The 22,924-nt window shown below is 42.7% G+C and overlaps 1 protein-coding gene and 1 long non-coding RNA gene across 2 annotated transcripts in view; one reads left to right on the top strand and one right to left on the bottom strand.

Annotated features, from left to right (window-relative positions):
• The first annotated feature begins 5,022 nt into the window (after positions 1-5,022).
• ATP12A (ATPase H+/K+ transporting non-gastric alpha2 subunit) overlaps positions 5,023-22,924 on the top strand; it is a 33,992-nt gene continuing 16,090 nt past the window's right edge. The window contains exons 1-11 of the mRNA XM_081960570.1: positions 5,023-5,227; positions 8,766-8,906; positions 12,010-12,069; positions 13,060-13,263; positions 14,945-15,058; positions 15,674-15,808; positions 16,755-16,872; positions 18,500-18,768; positions 21,017-21,215; positions 21,541-21,650; positions 22,788-22,922. Of these exons, the coding sequence (XP_081816696.1) occupies positions 5,219-5,227; positions 8,766-8,906; positions 12,010-12,069; positions 13,060-13,263; positions 14,945-15,058; positions 15,674-15,808; positions 16,755-16,872; positions 18,500-18,768; positions 21,017-21,215; positions 21,541-21,650; positions 22,788-22,922 (1,494 nt within the window). The 5' untranslated portion in view covers positions 5,023-5,218. The remainder of the gene's footprint in view (positions 5,228-8,765; positions 8,907-12,009; positions 12,070-13,059; positions 13,264-14,944; positions 15,059-15,673; positions 15,809-16,754; positions 16,873-18,499; positions 18,769-21,016; positions 21,216-21,540; positions 21,651-22,787; positions 22,923-22,924) is intronic.
• LOC309395926 lies at positions 16,879-22,833 on the bottom strand. Its single transcript, XR_014176006.1, has 4 exons — positions 22,535-22,833; positions 21,164-21,300; positions 19,955-20,085; positions 16,879-17,006 (listed from the first exon to the last, which is right to left on the bottom strand). It is a non-coding gene; the product is annotated as an uncharacterized lncRNA (long non-coding RNA).

Below are 22,924 nucleotides of genomic sequence, written 5' to 3'. Positions count from 1 at the left end.
AGGAGCCCCAGACTGTTCCTGAGTAATGGAGTGCAACATTTGCCAGTTTGAACTGAGGTAACAGAATGTGAGGCAATTGGCAGTTGGAAAGAGTTCTTTTCAGGTGGGGAGGGGGAGTAGAATGTCTAACTCCTTAGCATCAGAGTGTGTTAATATAAGGCAACTGGCAGTTGGAACAGAGTTCTTTCCAGGTGGGGAGGGGGAGTAGAATGTCTAATTCCTTAGCATCCGAGCGTGTTAATTACTGTATAAGAAATACTAATGATCTGATGGTCATTTCAAAAAATCCTTTCTTATTGAGCACCTAGAAGCTAAGAGGGACCTTAGTGCCATATATATATAGTTAATTGTTGTTATGTTTCAAATGGACGTGGACATGTTTTTAGCATTAGTGCTTTCCTTAAGGTTTTGTTAACACACATTTCCCTCTTTCTATTCTTAGATAGTGTCATCCTTTATCATTTCGTATTAGTATGACAATTAAAGACAAAAGAAGAGCCAGTTTGATGTACTGCAGCGGTCAAGGTATTAGGTTAGAACCTGGGAGACCATGAGTTCTAGTCCTGTCTTAGGCACAAAACTAGCTGGGTGACCTTGGGCCAGTCCCTTTCTCTCAGCCCTAAGAAGGAGGCAATGGAAAAAAATGTTTCTAAAAAATCTTGCCAAGAAAACCACAGGGCCTGGTTTGGGCAGTCACTAGGAGGTAAGTAAGTAGGTAGGTAGGTACGTAGGTAGGTAGGTATGTAGGAAGGAAGTTAGAGAAGGAAGGGAAGGAAAAGAAGGGAGGAAGGAAAATAAGGAAGAGAAAGAAAAGAAGAAAGGAAGGAAGGGAAGGAAAAAAAGGAAGGAACAAAGGAAGGAAGGAAAAGAAAGAAGGAAGGAAGGAAAGGAAAAGATAAGAATAAAAAAAGACAATCTTAAAAACCACTTTGAAAAAACCGCAAAAATAGCCACTGGAATTTTTAAAGAATGGTCCAAGGATAGCAACTTTTAAAATGTACATTTCCTCTTGAGACAATCCCTTCCTATAGAAACCTTTGGCTTTCTTCTAATCCAAAGTCTGTTCCAGGAAGTACGGCTATATGTAGGTATAATCAGAAGTTTTACACAATGCAAATGAGCAAAACTACTAATTAAACAAATTCAGGATGCCAAACGATTCTTAAAATAATCCCCTGGGTTAGAGAGAGAGAGAGAGAGAGAGAGAGAGAGAGAGAGAGAGAGAGAGAGAGAGAGAGAGTGGGAGGGAGGGAGGGAGGGAGGGAGGGAGGGAGAGAGAGAGAGGGAGGGAGGGAGGGAGGGAGGGAGAGAGAGAGGGAGGGAGGGAGGGAGGGAGGGAGAGAGAGAGGGAGGGAGGGAGGGAGAGAGAGAGGGAGAGAGAGAGAGAGAGAGAGAGAGAGAGGGAGAGTGAGAGAGAGAGAGAGAGGGAGGGAGGGAGGGAGGGAGGGAGGGAGAGAGAGAGAGAGAGAGAGAGAGGGAGAGTGAGAGAGAGAGAGAGAGAGAGGGAGGGAGGGAGGGAGGGAGGGAGGGAGGGAGAGAGAGAGAGAGAGAGAGAGAGAGAGTGGGGGAAAAAATGACTCTGAATTCTGTTTCCCTATCGAGCACCACCTATTCCAATATCAAAATTTACACTGCTTTTTTTTTTTAAAGTTACATTTTGCTTTTGTTAACAGAGTATAAAAAAAAAGAAACAAATCAGAAAAACAATACATAAAAGTATAATGACAAAACAAATAAAAGGAATGCAAACTAAGTCTGGAAAAACACACACAGACAAAAACGTGCAAGTTATATGATCCCAGATACAGAGATATATAATCTACACGAGCTTTTCAAGAGCCATTCCGCATATTTTACGACAAGAAAACTTAAAGGTATGTATGTATGTATGTATGTATGTATGTATGTATGTATGTATGTAAACATATAAATCTATGTTTTCATAGATTTTCACGGGTGTAGGTATGCTGGTCTTGTTGTATATTTTCCCATGTAAGATTGAGATTGTCTTGGCAAAAGATGAAATTAATTTCATCTTTCTTTAGTTTAAGCAGCTGTTTTAAACATTTTATACAGGAATCTTTCCTGAAATCCCAATAAGAACCTCCAAAATTGGCCCAGAAAAATAAATACAGGGAGTCCTCAGGTTATAACCACAATTGAACCCAACATTTATGTTGCTAAGTGAGACAATGGCTAAGTGAGCTTTGCCCCGTTTTACAACCTTTCTTGTGACTGTTGTTAAGTGAATCACTGCCATTGTTAACTTACTATCATGGTTGTTAAGTGAATCTCATTTCCCCATTGGCTTTGTTGAATGAGTTTTGCCCTGTTTCACGACTTTCCTTGCCACATTCGTTAAGTGAATTGCTGCAGATCCTAAATTAATAACACGGTTGTTAAGTGAATCCGGTTTCCCCATTGACTTTGCTTGTCAGAAGGACGCTTGACTCCAAGACACTGCAGCAGTCATAAGTATAAGTCATTCCTTCACTTATGACCCCAATTGAGCCCAACATTTATGTGGCTAAGTGAGACATTTGCACAGTGAGCTTTGCCCCATTTTACAACCTTTCTTGTCACTGTTGTTAAGTGAGTCACTGCAGTGGTTAAGTTACTGTCATGGTTGATAAGAGAATTTGAGCTCCCCATTGAGTTTGCTGGTCAGAATGTCACAAAAGGGGACCATGTAACCCCGGGACACTACGACCGTCATAAATGTGAGTCAGTTGTCAAGCATCCGAGCGTAAATCACTTGGCCACGGGAATGCTGCGGTGGTCGTAAGTGTGAAAAAGAGTCCTATGTCACTTTTTTTTTCAAAGCGGTTGTAACTTCGGACACTAAGAAAACAGTTGTAAGTCAAGGATCAGAAAGGTCGGCAGTTTGGCAGTTCGAATCCCTCGTACAGTTCTCCTGTGTGAGCAGGGGGTTGGACTAGATGACCTCTAAGATCCCTTCCAACTCTGTTAATGTTGACTAGCTGTAGAACACTCTGGATGGGAGCCGTTCCGTTGAAGAGTGTCTGTGGAGAACAGCTCAAATAGCAAACCATCTCGTTTTGCCAGCCTTACATTGTAAAGATTACAAAATAAGAAATCTAGCCATTCTGGAGAACCGAAAATGAAATGTGATCCTAATAATACAGAGAGGTTCCACTAGATTACAGGTAGGTAGTCCTTTATTTACAACAGTCAGTTATTCAAACAATCTATTGAAAAGTGATAGAAAAGATTCAGAAGAAAAGGCATAAAACATATAAAAAGAAAAAAAAGAATCTAAGAACGTGGGATAAAAAGAACACCAGAAAGTTAATCAAAAGTGGAACATTAAAGAGAGTAAGAGATAACTAAGAGAAAATGGTTAGAAAAGGAGGAAGGGAAAGAAGGGATATATTTCTAGAATAAAATGAAATACGCTAATACTGTTAATGATATGTAGCTAATTAAGATGTAAGGGAATTATACTAATCTTATTCGTCGTGGATAACTAATTAAGGAAAATGCTTATTATATAAAAATTGCATTTGAGGCTATACGCTACCTATAGGAAACAGAATAACCGATGGAAAATGAAAATGATCAATTTGGTTTATTTCTGAAGGGGCAAATAATGATATTGTTTATGTGCTACGGAAAAAATTCAGTTTAAGATGGAAAATAAGGGAAGGAAATCCTAGGGCTAAAATTGGAGATGGAAATATGATGTAAAATGAATTATGTGCATGAGAGAATGTTAAAGGGGAAAACCCGGGCAACACTTTGTTTACAAAAGAATTTAACATTTGTAATAATTTTTTTTTTAAAAAAAAGACTTGTTTGAAAACAAAAAGTCAGTTTAGTGACCGTTCAGAGTTATAGCAGCAGTGGAAAAAAGCAGCTTATAGGCGTTTTTCCTCACGGCCGTTGCAAGTCCCCCATTTTATGTGATTAAAAAATTCAAGCCCTTGGCCACTGACTCACACTTACGACGGTTGTCGTATCCCAGGGTCAGGTGATCCCTGTTTGCGACCTTCTGATGAGCAAATTAAATGGGAAAACCAGATTCGCATAACAACCGTGTGACTAAGTTAAGAACTGCAGTGATTCACTTAACGATGGTTGGCGAGAAAAATCAAAGGGGGCAGTTCTCACTTAACAATTTAGCAATGGGAAATTTGGGGCTGGGGAATTTTCAACAGCAAGAAGAAAGGTTGCAAAATGGGGCAAAACTCACTGAACAAATGTCTCACTTAGCCACATAACCGTTGGCCTCAACTGTGGTCATAAGTAAAGGGCTTACTTATACTTATGACCGCTGCAGTGTCTTGGAATCACGCGATTCTCTTTTGCAATCTTCTGACAAGCAAAGTCAATATAGGAAAATCCAGATTCACTTATAGTAGCCGGGTTACTAACTGAACAACTGCATTGATTCACTTAAAAACAGGGGCGAGAAAGGTCATAAAATGGGGCTAAAGCTCACTAAACCACTGTCTCGCTTAGCAACAGAGACTTAGAGTTGTAAGTAGAGGGCTACCTGTAGGGTAGTCTGCTTGGGGCAGGGGGTTGGGCTAGATGACCTACAAGATCCCTTCCAACTCTGCTAATCTGTCTGAACTGGTGCCAAGTACATTTTCCCCTTCGTCTTGTTCTTCTCGTCCCTGATCAGAAAAGAAAACTGTAAAGTCTAACATAGATCTCTTTCGTTTTCATTCATTTAATCCAGAGAGTGGGGAAGAAAAGGAGAAGGAAAGGAAAGGTTCAATGCTTTTATGGAGCCCAGAGAGCAGGGAACAAAGTTTGCAAAGTATAATTAGCAGCTTTGACCTGGGACGTTGCCTGTTATTGTGGTATGCTTCCACCTACTGTTGAGTGAAGCTCAGCCTGGAATGACTGGGAGAAGACCAGGAGGCGTGGCTTAGCTTACCTTCATAAAAAGGCCACCAGGTAACAGATGCTTCCCACAGGGAGGTGAACCTGTCTCATCCAAAGGATGCCTAAATTTGAAGAGGGCTCCAGCTCACCTTGGATCACCTACTAGGAGGTTACAAAGTCTCTTTGTAAGAGCCTCTTTCTTTCCAGAGCTCCTCCAGTCCAACTTCTGGGTTCTAGCTGGGTTCTAGCACCTGCTCTGGTACTTTTGAGCCAGCTCTTTGTGGTCCACGGGTTGAGGCTGCCTTCCAGAAACGCATCGTCCTCCCACTTCTCTTCCCTGGTCCAAGGAAGAGGAAGTCACAAAATGGGAAAGGTGAGTGAATTGGGAATTTGGGAATGGTGAAGAACCCACAGGTGGCTCTTCTCTGACGTTGGAAGATGTGTGAGCTTTTATTTTTGGAGGGTAGGGGGAGGTTTGAAAGGCAACTTGCAGCAAAATTTTAGCAAGAGGGTTTGGGGTGAAGGAGCTTGGTTTTGGGGAAACCTGAAGACATTTTTGGAAGGGAGGGAGGGAAGGAGGGAGGGAGGGAGAGAGAGGGGGAAGGATTGAGATAGGGGGAAAGGGAGGGAGGGAGGAGGGAAGAGAGGGGGAGAGGGAGGGAGAGGGAGAGAGGAGGGGAGAGAGGGGAAGAGATGAAGGGAGGGAGGGAGAGGGGGAGAGAGGGAGGGAGAGAGAAGGAGAGGGGGAAGAGAGGGGGAGGGAGGGGGAAGGAGGGATAGAGGGGGAAGAGAGGGAGGGAGGGAGAGAGGGATAGGGAGGGGGAGAGAGGGGGAGAGATGGGAGAGAGAGGGGGGAGAGAGAGAGGGAAGAGAGGGAGGGAGGGAGAGGGAGGGAGAGACAGAGAGGGAGGGAGAGAGAGGGGAGGGGGAAGAGGGAGGGAGAGGGAGAGGGAGAGGGAGAGGGAGAGGGAGAGAGAGAGAGAGAGAGAGAGAGAGAGAGAGAGAGAGAGAGAGAGAGAGAGCATACAAAATACTTCTGATTTTGAAGCAGAATTTTAAATCTGACCATTAGAGAAAGAGAGTTTGTCCCTCTCTCATCTATCACTCAGGATTGTCTAGATTAAATGACAATGTTTCTCCATGACCTCATTTAAATGATAACTGAACAGAAATAACAGAATAACAGAATTGGAAGGGACCTTGGCGGTCTTCTAGTCCAACCCCCTGCAGAAACAGGAGACCTTCTGTCTTTCCAGACAAATAGCTGTCTAATCTCTTCTTAAATATGATCCTTCTCACCGTCTGCAACCTACCCCCTTTGGCTGAGTTGAAACCTCTTCTGAACGATGGTCCTTCCTCTGAATTCAGTCATCTGAAAAGCATCCACTGGGGAAGGATCTCGGCCAATTTGTCATTCCAAGGGCTTTTAAAATTCCCTTGGCATTCTCGGCAAACTCAGCCAGCCTAACAAGAACGACCCTGAGATTGCCGAAACAGAGAGAAGCCCCCTAATATCTCAAAATGAAGACCGCGCCGTCTTCAGAAGCTCAGGGCGCCGAGATCATTGATCCCCAGGAATTCATAGATGCTGGCTCTGTGTCACAATACGCAACGGAGTTGCTTATCTATTGCTGCAATAGATCGTTTCAGGCTTCCTGGTGGTGAGATCTGCATATACAGTAAGTGGGGCAATCTTTTGGAGATGGTTGTGTATCTCTGGAAGATTTTAGGGAGAGGATGGATCGTCATCTCTAACGATGGGTTAATTACTTGCAGAAGTTTTGGATTGGATAATTATTGTGGTCCCTTCCGGATCTACACTTGCAAGCTTCTACAACTGTAACTTTTAAGTGCTAGCAGAGCATAAGAAAAATCTGGTTCTGTCCAAGGCAAAAGAGTTGGAGGGGACCTTGGAGGTCTTCTAGTCTAACCTTCTGCTCATGCAAGAGACCTTCTACCATTTCAGAGAAACGGTTGCCCAGTCTCTTCTTAAAAACCTCCAGTGTTGGACCACCCACAACTTCTGGAGGCAGGTTCTTCCACTGGTCTATTATTTTCACTGTTAGGAAATTTCTCCTTAGTTCTAAGTTGGTTTCCTCCTTGTTTAGTTTCCACCCATTGCTTCTTTTCCTGCCTTCAGGATGGTGGGTTGGAGAATAAATTAGAATAACAGAGGTGACCTTAGAGGTCTTCTAGAAGGACACTTTGTCCAGAAATTTCTCCTTAGTCCTAGGTTGCTTCTCTCCTTGATAAGTTTCCATCCATTGCTTCTTGTTCTGCCCTCAGGTGCTTTGGAGAATAGGTTGAACCTGTTTTCTCTGTGGCAACCTCTTAAGTAGTGGACGATAGCTGTCATGTCACTCCTAGTCCTTTTCTATTGCTCTAGAGCAGGGGTGTCCAAACTTGGCAAGTCTTAAAGTTCCCAAGTTTGGACACCCCTGCTCTAGACATTCTTAGGTCCCTTAATTTTTCATCGTACAGTTTATCCAATCAGGGGTGTCAAATTGGTGGCCTGTGGGCCGAATGTGTCATGCCCACCCTAGCTTTGTGAAGGGGGAAAACATTGCGATATGTCACATGATGCCAAAGGGACGCTACGCATTTGATACCAATACTCTAGTCCAGGGGTGTCCAAACTTGAGAACTTTAAGACTTGTGGACTTCAACTCCCAGAATTGGCTTGCTGGGGAATTCTGGGAGTTGAAGTCCACAAGTCTTAAAGTTCCCAAGTTTGGACACCCCTGCTCTAGTCCCTGTATCATCTCTGTTGCTCTTTTTTTGCTAAGTTTGGAGAAAAGAATGTGGAGCAGTGCTTTGGAAATCCCAAATAGGAGAAGATGGGATTTGAGATGATATTTGGAGGAGAAACGAATGCTCGGAATCGAAAATATTGTCCTTTCTGTAAAATCCTCAAGCAGTAATTAAACGTATGAATAGTTAAGCTAAATTATGGGACTCCTGGTAATACCAATTAGAGGGAAAAAATGTTACACAAGGGTGATTTAAAAAACAAACAAAAAACAAACCACAAGCAGGAAAATAATTAAAAGACCCATCAATGTTAGACCAAATAAATGATATGAATGACTGTTTGAAAAATGAAAACAAGGATTTTTAAAGGGCTTTTAACTGCATCCCATATTGCTATAGCAACCAGAAATGCAGCTGGTGAAACCAAACATGACCATGCCTAGCAGTGCAATAATCTAAGTCTCAAAGAATCTGGAAAGGAATGGAGTCAACCATTTGCTGGCGGTTTAAAGAGTGGATTGCAATTTTATAGATCAATTATGTGGGAAGTTATGTGTATAAAAATGGTGAACTCCATCCCACACAGTCTACCCCGTAAAACATAAACGATTCATTGAGTTCGTAGAGGTTTTATTTCTTTTATCCACTTTGCTTCCCTGTCTGAGTTTCCACCTGATCCGATTCGGTTTGCAAAGAAATGTAAAACAGATATCTCAGCAATCCAGCGTTGTGTTGTCTTTGGCTTGTGGTGGTGACACTGATAAGATTGTTGTAGCACGAGGGTCAAAGGAACGCACAATCTTCATTCTAATAACAGCTAACTCAGAACACATCTCCAAATTAAAGTTTTGCAGGATTGTTACAAAAAGGGGTTATAGAATTACTGAGCTTGTCAATCGGCAGTTTGACGGTTCGAATCCCTAGTACTGGTCTCCTGCATGAGCAGGGGGTTGGACTAGATGACCTCCAAGGTCCCTTCCAAATGTTACTGTTTACTGTTTATCTCACACAATTCTCCAAGTAGCTACTGTAGTAAAGGCAGAAGGGAAGTTATGGGGGGTTGGCTTGCAAGACAGAGTCCTTTGAATGGACACATGAAAATAAACCGGTGACTTAACCAAAATAAGTCCGACTAACTTTCCTGCTGAACTACATTTTAGAAAAATCCGGATATCTACTCAATAGAGATAAGTGGGACCAAGGATGTGGATGACGGCTACAAGGAAGACGAAAACGAAAATGATTTGAAAGGCAATAAAAAGAAAGATAAGACCGAAGAGCTTAAGAAAGAGCTGGATTTGGTAAGTGACTCGCAGATCCCAGCATACATTCTTGTTAATTCATGGTTGCACAGGTAGGTAGATCGAATAGAAGATCTCTTGTTTTCCTGATTTTCTTTTTAAGGACAATGATTATTAATACAAAAGTTTCAGTCTTGGAGCGGGAAGCAGTTTGCTTCTCAAATGACTCATCTCTATGACAACAAATAGCTTTGTGCCCTTACTCTCCAAACGCAAATGGTGTTCCATATGCAAGTTAATTGCATTTCAATTAGGTAGGCAAATACTATCATTACCCTAATTTTATTAAGCCGATGCCTCTATCCACAAATCCTGAGACTTCTGTTCCAAAGCAGAGCTGCTTACAAAAGCGGCCTCTGCCCTTGGCAAATTAGTCCCAGATCTATGAATGAAGGCAACAAGATCGCACAAAGAGACGTAATCCACTCCTGGCCCATTCAATTAAGTTAGGAAAATCGATGTCTTCTCTGGCCACAACATTTCCGCAGCGCCGTGAACCTTAACCGTCGATAGCCAGGAAAACACACTGAGATGCCTCTGCAAACAAGTTGCAATCTTTGTTACAAGGAAGATACCAATCAGTGCAATCTTGAGTTTTCTCCTTCCTTCATGACAAGTCTTGTTTGTCAGGCTCCACCCAAGATTTCATCAGGAAGATTAATATCCATTTGGAGAGAAACGGGGGGGGGGGGGGGGAGAGAGAGAGAGAGAGAGAGAGAGAGAGAGAGAGAGAGAGAGAGAGAGAGAGAGAGGGAGGGAGGGAGGGAGAGAGAGAGAGAGAGATCCCAAACTCTTCAATGTATTACTCCTGGGAAATGATCCGGCATCTTGGCTCAAGGTTCCGGCTGTATCAGATTGGTTTCAAATGTGTGTAAATCACCTTGCATTAGCCAGGTTCAGCTAGAGCAAAGCAAACACTGCTCCAATAACATTATCACCGGCTTTGCAACCATCTAAATTAGATACACATCTGTCCAGCGGCTGACAGGGTGTTGCTTTCAGCAGATTGTTCTTTGGGAGATGCTGCTGGGTAGTTGGAGGTCGGTAGAAGCTATCCAATAGGGATGCGGTAGAAGCTATCCAATAGGGAATAAGAAGGGATCTTAAATGTTGCGGGATCTCCCAAGTCCCTTCCTTGACTCTACATTTGTGAATAAGCTTCACCCAGTTTGAAGGATCATTGTTAAATCTATGAAATCTTTCTCTTTGTTCCTCTTGATTCTTTGAAAAATGCAAGCTTTTCCTCCAAACTGGATGATTGTGTTCCCAGTCAATATTTATTCTTAGTCCCTCTTTTACTTCAACAAGCATTAAACAGCAGGAGTCTGTCTGTCTGTCTGTCTGTCTGTCTGTCTGTCTGTCTATCCTATCTATCTATCTATCTATCTATCTATCTATCTATCTATCTATCTATCTATCTATCTATCTATCCATCCATCCATCCATCCATCCATCCATCCATCCATCCATCCATCCATCTATCTATCTATCTATCTATCTATCTATCTATCTATCTCTATCTATCTCTATCTATCCATCTATCCATCCATCCATCCATCCATCTATCCATCTATCCATCTATCTATCTCTATCTATCTCTATCTATCCATCTATCCATCTATCCATCTATCCATCTATCCATCTATCCATCTATCCATCTATCCATCTATCTATCTAACTATCTATCTATCTAAAGCTACTGCTTTATAACCAGAGGAATTACAGTACATCTTCCATTTTAAGCAAGACATCATTGCAAAATTTTGCCAAGGCAGAATCTATCTATCTTCTATCTATCTATCTATCTATCTATCTATCTATCTATCTATCTATCTATCTATCTATCTATCTATCATCTATCTACATTTCCTTCAAGCCTGGACTAGTGGTTAGATTGGGAGGGAGGAAACCATGAGTTCTAGTCCTGCCTTAGGCACAAAGCCTGTTTGGGTGACTTTGGGCCAGTCACTTTCTCTTAGACCAGGAAGGAGAAGGCAAGGACAAAACCCTGCCAAGAATTGCGTAAACTTGTCTCTTGACTCACCAAGTTGAGGTCTGATTTGAAAATACCCAATCAATACCGACAGCAACATTTCAATATTCAGCTAGATGGCAGCACTTAGCTGACCTTGGTTGATGTAAAAAAACCTAAACCTGGATTGCACCTACTTCATTCTTGGAGGAAGGACTATTGGAAAATCAGAGAAGTGAAGGATGAGTTGGAAAATAAGGGGAAACACCTTTTGGGAGAAAACTAGGACAAATTCCCTTTGATATTGTCAAGAAAATTGCAGGGAGGTCTCCATGAAGCCTCCAGAAGTCAGTTGACTAGAGAGTGAATGTATTTAGAACGATTATGCTCTCCGGTAGACCTCAAGCTAAAGACTATTTTAGCATTGCTAGATGAGACTTCTGATTTATGCTTACTTCGGTATCGAGTCATAATTCATTCCGGCAGGGAAGTCACAAAACGAATCATTTAAAAAAATCTCATAATCCGGTGCAATGCAATAATGCTGTGATGGAGAACCTATGGCACGCAGAGCATGCGCAGCCAGTCCCTGAAATTTCCTGAGAGGAAAGGAGGGGGAACATGTCCCACACACCCCACATACATCTGCCATCCATGTGGAATGGCCTCGCGGAGGCCCCTCCCACAAACCCTAGCTACCGTACCCCTTGTCTTAGTGGCGGCCGCAAAAAGAGAGGCAGTCTCAGTGATGCTAGAGCTGGCAAGACTTTGCCAGAAACAGAGACAGAACTTCCACCCCTCTCTAGATCAGTTGATCCACGGGGCGAGGTTAAGGGGCCTCCTGCACTTCAAAAATAATAAGACCTCCCAGAAAATAAGGCCAAGCACTTATTGGTGGGGGGTGTCAAAAGAAAATAAGACCCTGTCTTATTTTTGGGAAACATAGTAATACATTTCGGGAGAGCTATAATAAGGTGGACCATAACAAGATGTGACAAAGGGAACTAATCAACTATTTTATGCATACGTATTTTGCATTTGTGTGGAGTCCGTGGTCTTTCGACAAGCATTGTCCTTATAAAACCAACAAATAAGAAGCCTTAATCATCTGCCTTTTTCTTACTCTTTCAGGATGACCATAAACTCAGCATTCAAGAACTAGAAGATAAATATGGCACCAGCATCATTAAAGTAAGTCAATATTGGCCTGAGAACATTCACAAATGTTACGGCTGAGTAGTGGAATGCTATTAAAATCTATTTAGTTCGGTGTGTCACTAAAAATAGAATTTGTGCTCTTGTCCTTGAAATAATGTACTTGAAATGTTTGTTGCAATTGTAATCCATAATTGCCTCTTCTTAGGTTTCAGGCCATCCGTATGTTTGCTGGGCATGTGTGTGTGTGTGTGTGTGAGAGAGAGAGAGAGAGAGAGAGGTGGTATTCAGCAGGTTCTGACCAGTTCTGGAGAACCAGTAGTGGAAATTTTGAATAGTTCGGAGAACTGGTAAATACCACCTCTGGCTGGCCCCGCCCAGAGATGGGTTGCTACTGGTTCGTACCGGTTCGGGTGAACCGGTAGTGAAAGTTGTGACTGGTAGGGACATCAGGCTCGCCACGAACCACTTCCCTGATTGCCCATGCCATGGCTAGCATGTTTTTTTTAGTCATTTTAAAATGTTCTGTGCATGCACAGAACAATTTAGAGGCAACTGCGCATGCACAAGCAACGCGCAGTGGGCGCGTGAGCGAAGCGAACTGACAGTAACGCCAGCAGCAACCCACCCCTGGCCCCGCCCCAATCTATTCTCTGCCTCTCAAGTTCCAGCTGATCAGGAGGGAATGGGGATTTTGCAGTATCCTTCCCCTGCCATGCCTCCCAAGCCACGCCTCCCAAGCCACACCCACAGAACTGGTAGTAAAAAAAATTGAATTCCACTACTGGTGTGTGTGTGGGTGGGTGTATGCGCGTGCGCGCATGCTGATATAAATGAATCTAGCGGTAATCTGTATAGACAAGCACAGAGAGATGGACCAATATCAGCTCAATATTAAATGGCATTAACATTTCCTTCCCCCAATGCACTGGTTTGTCAATGTCCCCCCAGCTCGTCAATTTCAGATCTGAAGTTGTGGGAGTGCTGAACTGTTGATTTTACTCTCTCCCTCTTGTCTGCTTAAAGGGTCTCACAAGTGCACGAGCAGCGGAGATCCTGGCCCGCGATGGTCCCAACGCTCTCACGCCCCCCAAATCGACCCCGGAAATCATCAAGTTCCTCAAGCAAATGATAGGCGGGTTCTCCATCCTCTTGTGGGTTGGAGCCATCCTCTGCTGCATCGCTTTCGGCATCCAATATTCTCAACAAATAGCTTCGGCGTTTGACAATGTGAGTTTTATGCTGCTTTCTCCCCCTCCCAATAACAATAGATTTATATACCACTTTAGAGTGCTTTATAGCCCTCCCTAAGTGGTTCACAGAGTCAGCCTCTTGCCTCCAACAATCTGGGTCTCCTCATTTTACTGACCTTGGAAGGATGGATGGCTGAGTCAACCTTGAGCCTGTTGAAATTCGAACTGCTGGCAGTGAGTTAGGCCACTCTCCAAGCCTGATAAAGGTCCATAATTGTGAACTATCTTGAAAGACTGTGGGAGAGGAAAGACTTTGCTGGAGAGGAATTCACTGTAAATTAAATAAAAGGAGTTTATTGGGACAAGGATTCGGCTTCGTGCTACTGGGGAAGCCTAGGTCAGAACAATTTCTGCTGACTGCCAGCTGCTGGCTGCCTGCAATTTGGCAGTTCGAATCTCACCAGGCTCAAGGTTGTCTCAGCCTTCCATCCTTCTGAGTTGGGTAAAATGAGGACCCAGATTGTTGGGGGCAAAACGCCAACTCTGTAAACCGCTTAGAGAGGGCTGCAAAGCACTGTAAAGCGGTAAGAGCTGTTACCAAGTGCCAACGGAAATTCTGCTCGTACCTCAAGGACCGTCCATATCACATTTTTATCAGGGACTCCATGTTTCATGAATGTTCCACCCGGGGACAAAACGTTTCTTCCCGGTATGAGAAAGTTGGCCCGACAAAATTGTAATCTTTATTGAATGTAGGAGCGAAGATTGCTTTTAAGATAAAACACGGACAAGTGAACTTGTTGATAGATGGCCAATAGTGTAAGTTTTTATGGAAATCTTTACTGTTGTTCTTGCAACATAAAGCGGTTAAGGCTGCCTAGATTGCTTCCCGGTAATTTCATGTTATGATCATTATTTTTTTTGGCCGCAGTAGATGACTTGTTTGTTATGGTGTTTTATCACCTTCTTGGTCTAGCCTACAACTTGGTGTCCTGCCCAAGGGTCAGCAGGTTCCAAGCAGCCTAGCTTTTCCAAATCAGGCAAGATCTCTTCAATGCAGCCACTTCACTTGACCCTTCTTGGGTATGAATCAGCTAAAGGAAAACCTAGATCAAATTAAGGATCCGTGAGTTCATTGCGGAGGGCTCTCATGTAATCCGGGTAAAAGTGCCATATATTATGGAAGGAGGGGTGGATTTTCAGCGTTGCTGAATGTTAAGACCCTATTCACCCCTTAGCAAACCTGAATTATCCTGATCTTTGCGTTTTTGGTGCACCCCCCTTCTGGAGAATAGCATCACAAAGTCCGATGTAACTTCCAAGTGGATGGAAGTTATGTTACTTGGCTGAAGATCATCTGCGAAGTTGCGTGCTTCCATCACGCTGCTTTGCAATTTCTTTTTTATTGATTGATTGATTGAAATGACCAGCGGTCCTGATTCCGTTGTAGTGAAACGGCACAATCATAGAATCATAGGGCCGGAAGGGACCGAGGAGGTCTTCTAGTCTAACTTCCTGCCCAGAAGACCTTATTCCATCCCCGATAATTAGCTGTCTAAGGTTTTCCTTGAAGACCTCCAGCGATGGATATTTCTTCTGCATGCAGATGAGAAGATGCCACATCACCATTTTCTTGTGACTGATTTGTTTGGCTTTTGAAGTCTTCTGTAAAAAGTTTGCTTTTGTTTCTATCTAATCTGGATGACCTTCCTTTCCAGCTCTACCTGGGTGTGGTCCTTGCATTGGTTGTCATTTTGACCGGGATGTTCGCTTATTATCAAGAAGCGAAGAGCACAAACATAATGGCCAGCTTCGGCAAAATGATCCCACAGGTGAATTTCCAATAATGATTAGTGTACTAATGCATCTAAGAAGAGGTACTTAGACATTTTATTTTTCCTAGAGTGGGTAGAAGTAAACGAGATTGGTCTAGAAGTCAATACAATTAAAAGAGAAGTTAGCTCTCTGTTCCCATTATATATTGAGTTCCAAATTAGAGCTTACCCATAATATCTGGAGAACAACGTAGAGTATTGGCTAAGGAGATTCTCATTCATCCAGGTCATGGTTGTCTCAAAGATACTTTTTCCCAAAGGCAACTGAACTTTCTATGTTTCTTCCTTGAACATGTTTTGCTTCTCATCCAAGAATCATTTCCTCCTCCTCCTCCTCCTCCTCCTCCTCCTCCTCCTCCTCCTCCTCCTCCTCCTCCTCCTCCTCCTCCTCCTCCTCCTCCAACAGGTGAAACATTTTCAATGAAAAAAACCAAGTAAGTCCAACTGCCTTTGGAAAAAGCATCTTTGGGGCAACATCGAATATCATGAACCCAAATGTAAACACAATTAGCCCTAGGCAGATCTGTCTTCTTTGAATGGCTCCAAATATATTATAATTGTCAGGTCAATTATCCAACTGAAGCATCTCTATGTTTTTTTTTTTTGTACCAGCAAGCCCTTGTCTTCAGAGATGCGGAAAAAAGAGAAATTCCAGCTGACCAACTAGTGGTGGGGGACATTGTCGAAATCAAAGGTGGAGACCGAATACCAGCTGACATCCGACTAATCCAGTCTCAGGGGTGTAAGGTAAAGTTTACAAACCAAGTGAAAAATTATCCAACTAGGCAACATCATCATCATCCTAGCACTGATGAAGTTCCCTAATTGGGTAATGAAATGTCTGCAAGAAAATGACCAGATTCAGAGAACACTAAGGATCCTACAGTCCTTCTCCTCCTCCTCTCCTCCTCTTCCTCCTCTCCATAAACCCCACTCCCTTGTAGTCCTGATAATGTTCCTTAGTTAAATCATGAAACATCTGCAAGAAAACAACCAAACTCAGAGAGCACCAAGGACCCTCAAAGTTTGACCCTGAACTACAAAGCTACTAGTAGAAGTAAAGCATCTGAAAAACAAGTTTGTTCAATAGCAGAGAAAAAAAAATCATAGAGACTCTTTCAAACTTTTACAAGTAGCATTTCTGTATCCTTTTACAAGAAAAGTCTTCCCACAGGAATTATCAGGTTATGACCGCAAATCTGTAAGTTGTTCCCTTTCTGAAGTGTTTGTGTAGTTGCCTAAGAGTGAGATGACAACAGTGTAAACTCTACTTCAACTTTGGATTTGTTTACGCTGATCAAAATATTTTAGATGAAGCCAGTTAAAGATGAGTACCAGGGAGTAGAGATGTTTCTTAATCGCTGTCCTATTTTGCAGGAAATGCCAAAAAGTTTGAGAAAGACACACATGTATTTTTTTTTAAAGAAACAGGTCATTAAGCTGTTAAGGTTGAGTGAAAATATAAATAAACAATTAGGTTGCAATGAAGAATAATCCAGCATGTATCTCTAATAGAGATGGAGATAATATCACACTTCCCCTACCACAACACCTATCCCTATCCCTATCCCTAACATCTAACCCCTAACCCCTATCCCTAACTTCTAATCCCTAACCCCTAACCTCTAATCCCTAACCCTAACCCCTCCCCCTCCCCCTAATCCCTAATCTCATGTTGATCTTTGTTTCACAGGTGGACAATTCCTCTCTCACTGGGGAGTCAGAACCTCAGTCCCGCTCATGTGAATTCACTCACGAAAATCCACTGGAAACCAAAAACATTGGTTTCTATTCCACAACCTGCTTGGAAGGTATGTGTGTCAGAGGAGTGACAGGGACAGGATGAGGCTTGCCACGGCTCAAGGCGGTTTGCTCCTTAACATCGCGTCTCTCTTGTATAACTCCAAGAACATTCTTGGCGACTCCATTTTAGTTTATCTTTGACCTGCAAGGCAGGAAAAAATATATATCCCATAAGCCCCTTCTTTGGGGAAACAGAACAGCCAATAAAATTCAAAGAATGGGAACAAGGCAATAAAATTGCAATCAAGCAAAGTAAATAACAATTTCCTGCCTCACCATGCCACCCAGGATTTGCTGCCCGAGGGCAGGTTGCTTCACATCTGCCTCCTGTTAGAGCTAGTTCAATTCCCTGCCATGACAATCTCACATGTTACCCGAACTGACCTTTCCATTTTGTGCCTATATAAAATTGCAACCAGAAGTAAGACTCTGTTACCTACCATTTTTCTATACTTTGGGGCCGAACCCAGTGAGGTCTAAGGCTGGACTTCCCACCCTTAATCATTATTACTTATCTATATATACAAAAGCCAAATACCACCCACTCATCACAAAATCTCCAGAACTGCAAAGCCTACAAACTTCAAATTAGGCAGGTACCTTCCTCTTGGCTTGTACGTGCTCACTAAGAAAGGATTTTTCTAAATGACCATGAGCTCATCAGTATTTCTTATACAGTATTATATTAACACGCATTGATGCTAAGGACCTAGACGTTCTACTCCCCCTCCCCTCCTGAAAGGAATTCTGTTCCAACTGCCAGTTGCCTTATATGGCGTGGCCAATGAGTGGCTCATCCGACCTGCGGGAACTCTGTCCCAACTGCCAATTGCCTGATATTAACACACTCTGATGCTAAGGAGTTACACATTCTACATTAATTTTGAAGCGTTAAGTGTCAATTGTAACATTAATTATCAAGCCTGATCACATAGTTTTCTAGCGATGCATGAGTATCCAGCTAGTATGTTATAAAGGCCAAAACACGAACATTTAATCCAGTGTACAAGGTCATAACCTTTTGAAGTTGGAAACAAATGTATGGGGGGAGGGGGAAATCGAAGCTGATCTTTGATCCCCAATCTTCTGGAGCACAGGGATCTTTTTGATCCAAAGTCCAGGAGATGGTCTCTACTTGTACGTGTGCACGAATGTATGGAGGAAGTGTCAGGAAAAGGCAGGGTTGTGTGAAGAAAACCTGAATGGAAGGAATGTTCAGTTTATCAATATACTGTATAGCCTTCTTTGGGGTCCTTGGTGTTATCGGGACTTGGTTGTTTTCCTGAAGATGCTTTATGGCCCAACTAGATAACATCATCAGGGCTAGAAAGGAGTGGGGTTTGCTCTCTGTTTATATGCTCTGTTTAAGCTTGCTTTGCCAGTGTTGGTGGAAGTGTTCACCAGGAACCACCAAAAACACTCCCACCAATACTGACCGGGCAAGCCACTTGTATATAAATAGAGAGCAAAGCCCGCTCCCTTCTAGCATGGATGGTGTTATCTAGTTTGGTCATGAAATGTCTAGAAGAAAACAACCAAGCTCAGAGAGCACCAAGGACCCCTCAGGACACCAATGAGGCACAACTATTCTCTTCTGTTGATCTAGTCTTCTTGCTAATCAAGCCTTTCTCTTAGGTACCGCCACGGGGATTGTGATCAACACGGGTGACAACACTATCATTGGCCGAATTGCCTCTCTGGCATCTGGAGTGGGGAACGAGAAGACACCCATTGCTCTTGAGATAGAACACTTTGTCCACATTGTGGCTAGTGTTGCTATCTCCATTGGAGTGCTCTTCTTCATCATTGCGGTCTCCATGCATTACCACGTCCTGGATTCCATCATCTTCCTCATCGGTATCATTGTGGCCAACGTGCCAGAGGGACTGTTAGCTACGGTTACGGTGAGTATGCATTGCTCCCTTGCACCCTCAGTAATTCTGCAGAACTCTGGGCCTGCAGGTGAAACACGGTCTTCTACCGAACACAAGAGGACATGAACTTTTAGGAGAAGACTTCTCATAGTACTGGGTGGAAATGTTCTCAAATGGTGGCTTCTCTTGTAATGAAACTTCTGTTCTGCCGAATCCTCATGGCATTTCAACTTTCAATATGTTGTGGTAGACACTTAGAACTTTCTTAAGTAATGCAAAGGTTCTGGCACATTGTTGGTTCTCCTTTGTAGTTCCTTCCAGTCATTCTCTAGTTTGTGCTAGTAGCAGCACATGGCTGACAAATAAGTTATAGATTAACAGAGTTGGAAGGGACCTTGTAGGTCATCTAGTTCAACCCCCCTGCCCAAGCCGGAGACCCTACACCATTTCTGACCGATGGCAGTCCAGTCTCTTCTTGAAAGCTTCCAGTGATGGAGCTCCCACAACTTCTGAAGGCAACTTCTGTTCTATGGATTGATTGTCCTCACTGTCAGAAAATTTCTCCTTTTTTCCAGGTTGAATCTCCATTTGTTCAGTTTCTATCCATTATTCCTGCTATCATGTCTCCCCTGGTTCTTCTCTAGACTAGCCATGCCCAGTACCTACAACAGTTCATTGTATGTTTTAGCTTCCAGTCCCCTACTCATCTTGGTTGTTCTTCTTTGCACACTTTCTAGAGTCTCAACATCTTTTTTATAGCGTGGTGACCAAAAGTGGATCAGGTCCAGCTAGTACTCAGAGGAAGATCCTCCAGGACATTAAATCAGAATGATAAAGGAACTTCTTTGGTGCAGGTGGTGACAAACCATGTCTTTCAGGGTACAAAGAAGCCTTCATGGTTTCACTTACTGACTGTGGTGATTCACTTAACAACCACTGCAAAAAAAGGAAAAAGTGGCCTATCTTATCACTGTCCTGACTTAGGAGTACGATGGGCAAACTGCATTAGGACTGCCTTTAGTTGGAAAGAGGACTGTATGAAGAAAGATAGACTATCATATGCAAATGTGCAAAACCACACAGAACTGTATTCAGCCAACTCCATCTAGGTTAATTGCCAAGACTTAGCACACCACCCGTGGGAATTTCGCTAATATTTCCTTCCCCCGCTCGTTGACAAAAATAATGCTTAAGAAAATATCAGTCTAGCACTCACCTCTATTTCTAGCACGTTAAATGATGCATCATACAATTTTTAAAAACCACACGATTTCTAAATCTTGATTTTTACCTCTCTTCCTTGTTTGAAAGTTTGAAAAAAGTCAAATGGGTCCTGTTACATTTCTCCTGTCAAAAAAAGATGGGTCAAATGATTGCATTCTGTGATTCTGCCCTTCTGTGACCTCTGAAACTGAGTATTGGGTGTTTCTCTGGAGAATATATATATGGAGGATACTGTATATATATATAACTCTGGAACGCCTCGAGCAATTTTAACCAAACTTGGTGCAGAGATGACTTACTCTCTGGAAACAAATACTGTGGGGGTAAGACACCCCTAAGACCCTTCAGTGTGTGTGTGTTCTGTTAAGATACAGCCTGTTGTGCCTTAAAATGGCTTCTACTGTACAGCGCAGTGGAGTTGCCATGGTAATGCGACAGTACTCACAGTACTTCACAAGGGGGCTCCCTCGGGTAAGGGGGAAAATCCAACATTAGAAATTGCGGTGACATTCATGGAAGGAGGGCTGGGATAAATAAATACCTGGACAGCACCAGGTTATCAGCTAGTATTATCTAAAAGAGACATCTTCTAGCAGCCTTATTCAAGGCATGTTTGCAATAGGACGGGAATATCTGCTCAACCCATTATTAGATTGCCTAACTCTAGAAAGTTAATTTAAGTCACATAGCCACTGTGCAAATGGGCCATTGTAGAAGTAAAATGACAAATAAAATGAATAAATGAGGATCATGGATGGAATGTTGGGAAAACCCTGATCCTTGCTTACAGACATCTGCTTAAACCACTTGACTTTTCTGTAGGAGACAACAAGGCTGTGCCTGAAGGCGGGGTCAATAGCATCATTAGTTTGGAGTCTATGCGCCCCCATAAGAGACCAAAAACATGCCCCCCTTGACATCCATTGACTGTTATCTGGCGCCAATTCATCTTGACCATTAGTAGATCAGATTCTTGTTATAAGTAGCATGAAATAATACTTTTGAACTCTATCCAATTCTTGTACCTGACATATTCCATCTCCTTCATTGATAGGTAAGCTTGTCCTTGACCGCCAAGAGGATGGCCAAAAAGAATTGTTTGGTCAAGAATTTGGAAGCCGTAGAGACACTGGGATCCACTTCTGTCATCTGCTCCGACAAGACAGGAACGCTGACCCAGAATCGAATGACTGTAGCTCACCTATGGTTTGACAATGAAGTCTACTCAGCGGACACCAGTGAAGATCAGTCAAGTAAGTAATCAGCCTGGAATTAAAAGAGATGGGCAATTCACCAAGGGTGTGATGGAACGTAGTCTGGATTCCCAGGAGGGATGGGCTGAACTCCACAGGAGCAAGAGACCGTTCAATTTAGTGTGGGAGAAAGAAGGTGAAGACAGTTCCCCCCTAATAGTTTCCAGAGTATATATTTTATGATGCAAATAGTCTGCTTTAGTTTAGCAAGATTTCCGTCTATGAATGAGGAACAATATAAGACTCTTATCCTGTCTTTCTTGGGTTTTGGAACTTGACACCTTGTTATTGATCAGAGAATAATTGTTGCTCCTTTTGTTTTCAGGTCAATCGTTTGACCAAACCTCAGGCACATGGGCTGCGTTATCCAAAATTGTCTCCCTTTGTAACCGGGCTGAATTTAGGCCAGGCCAAGGAAACGTACCCATCATGAAGGTATGGAGGACTCCATAAAAGCTGTCTTGAGTTTCTGAATTTATTTTGGAAACAGGAAGTTTACTTTGCAACATCTAAGATACGAATAGGCAACCTTGGAGTTCCACAACACTTTGTCAACAGATAGGGATGATGGGATTTGTAGTTCATCAAGCATTTGGAAAGACGGAGCTGTTCAACCTCTGAATGATTGCTTTTTTCCCCCTGACATAAAATGTTCCCTTAAAGGAATCTGTGGGTGTTATGACAAACACAGTTTGGTTCAAGCAATCACATTTTTTTTTTACTTTCCGATCCCAAATTCAGACATTCAACATTCAACATTGCAGGAGCAGCTCTCCAAACTAAGCCCTGAGAGCAGTGGTGGGATTCAGCCAGTTCGCACCACTTTGGGAGAACTGGTTGTTAACTTTCTGAGCAGTTTGGTGAACTGGTTGTTGGAAGAAATCATTAGGGGAGAGAACCGTTTGTTCAATTATTTGAATCCCACCACTGGACATACCACAAATGGGCTAAAATCATTTTGCCCCTCAAAATCAATAAAATACCAAAGGAGCTGCAGCTCTGCCCTTGTGGTGAGAGGAAAATTTAAATTGTGGGCTGCGTATTTAACTATATTAAGAGACTATTTGGAAGTGTTTAGAAGCCACATGACTTTTAGGGTGGAAAGCTGTCTTTTTCAGAATTCAGTTAAACAAATCCCTTATTGTTTACCACGAAAAAAAGATAATATTTTTTTTAATAATGAGGCTAAAATCAGAGGTACATGATATAATAAAGGGAATAGCTAGTGTATCCGAGTGAGCTCCCATTACTTGTCCCAGCTTCTGCCAACCAAGCAGTTCGAAAGCATGTAAAAATGCAAGTAGAAAAATAGGAACCACCTTTGGTGGGAAGGTAACAGCATTCCGTGCACCTTCGGCCTTGAGTCATGCCGGCCACATGACCACGGAGATGTCTTCGGACAGCGCTGGCTCTTTGGCTTTGAAATGGAGATGAGCACCGCCCCCTAGAGTCAGGAACGACTGGCACACATGTCTGAGGGGAACCTTTACCTTTAGCTTAATATAACAAAAATGTACACAATAATTTTGGTACGTGAGATTTTTTACTGAGGTAAATTTTCAAAATCTCCAGAGAATAGTAGTGGGAGATGCTTCAGAAACAGCTCTTCTAAAGTTCTCAGAAGTGGTTTTGGGCGACGTCATGGACATCAGGAAGAAAAACCGGAAAGTGGCAGAAATCCCCTTCAATTCCACTAACAAGTTTCAGGT

Source organism: Natrix helvetica (genome assembly GCF_964273705.1).
Source record: "Natrix helvetica genome assembly, chromosome: 8".
NCBI classification, from domain to species: Eukaryota; Metazoa; Chordata; class Lepidosauria; order Squamata; family Natricidae; genus Natrix; species Natrix helvetica.
The sequence above is the reverse complement of the archived record's forward strand: the minus strand, read 5'-3'. Positions and strand labels throughout refer to the sequence as shown.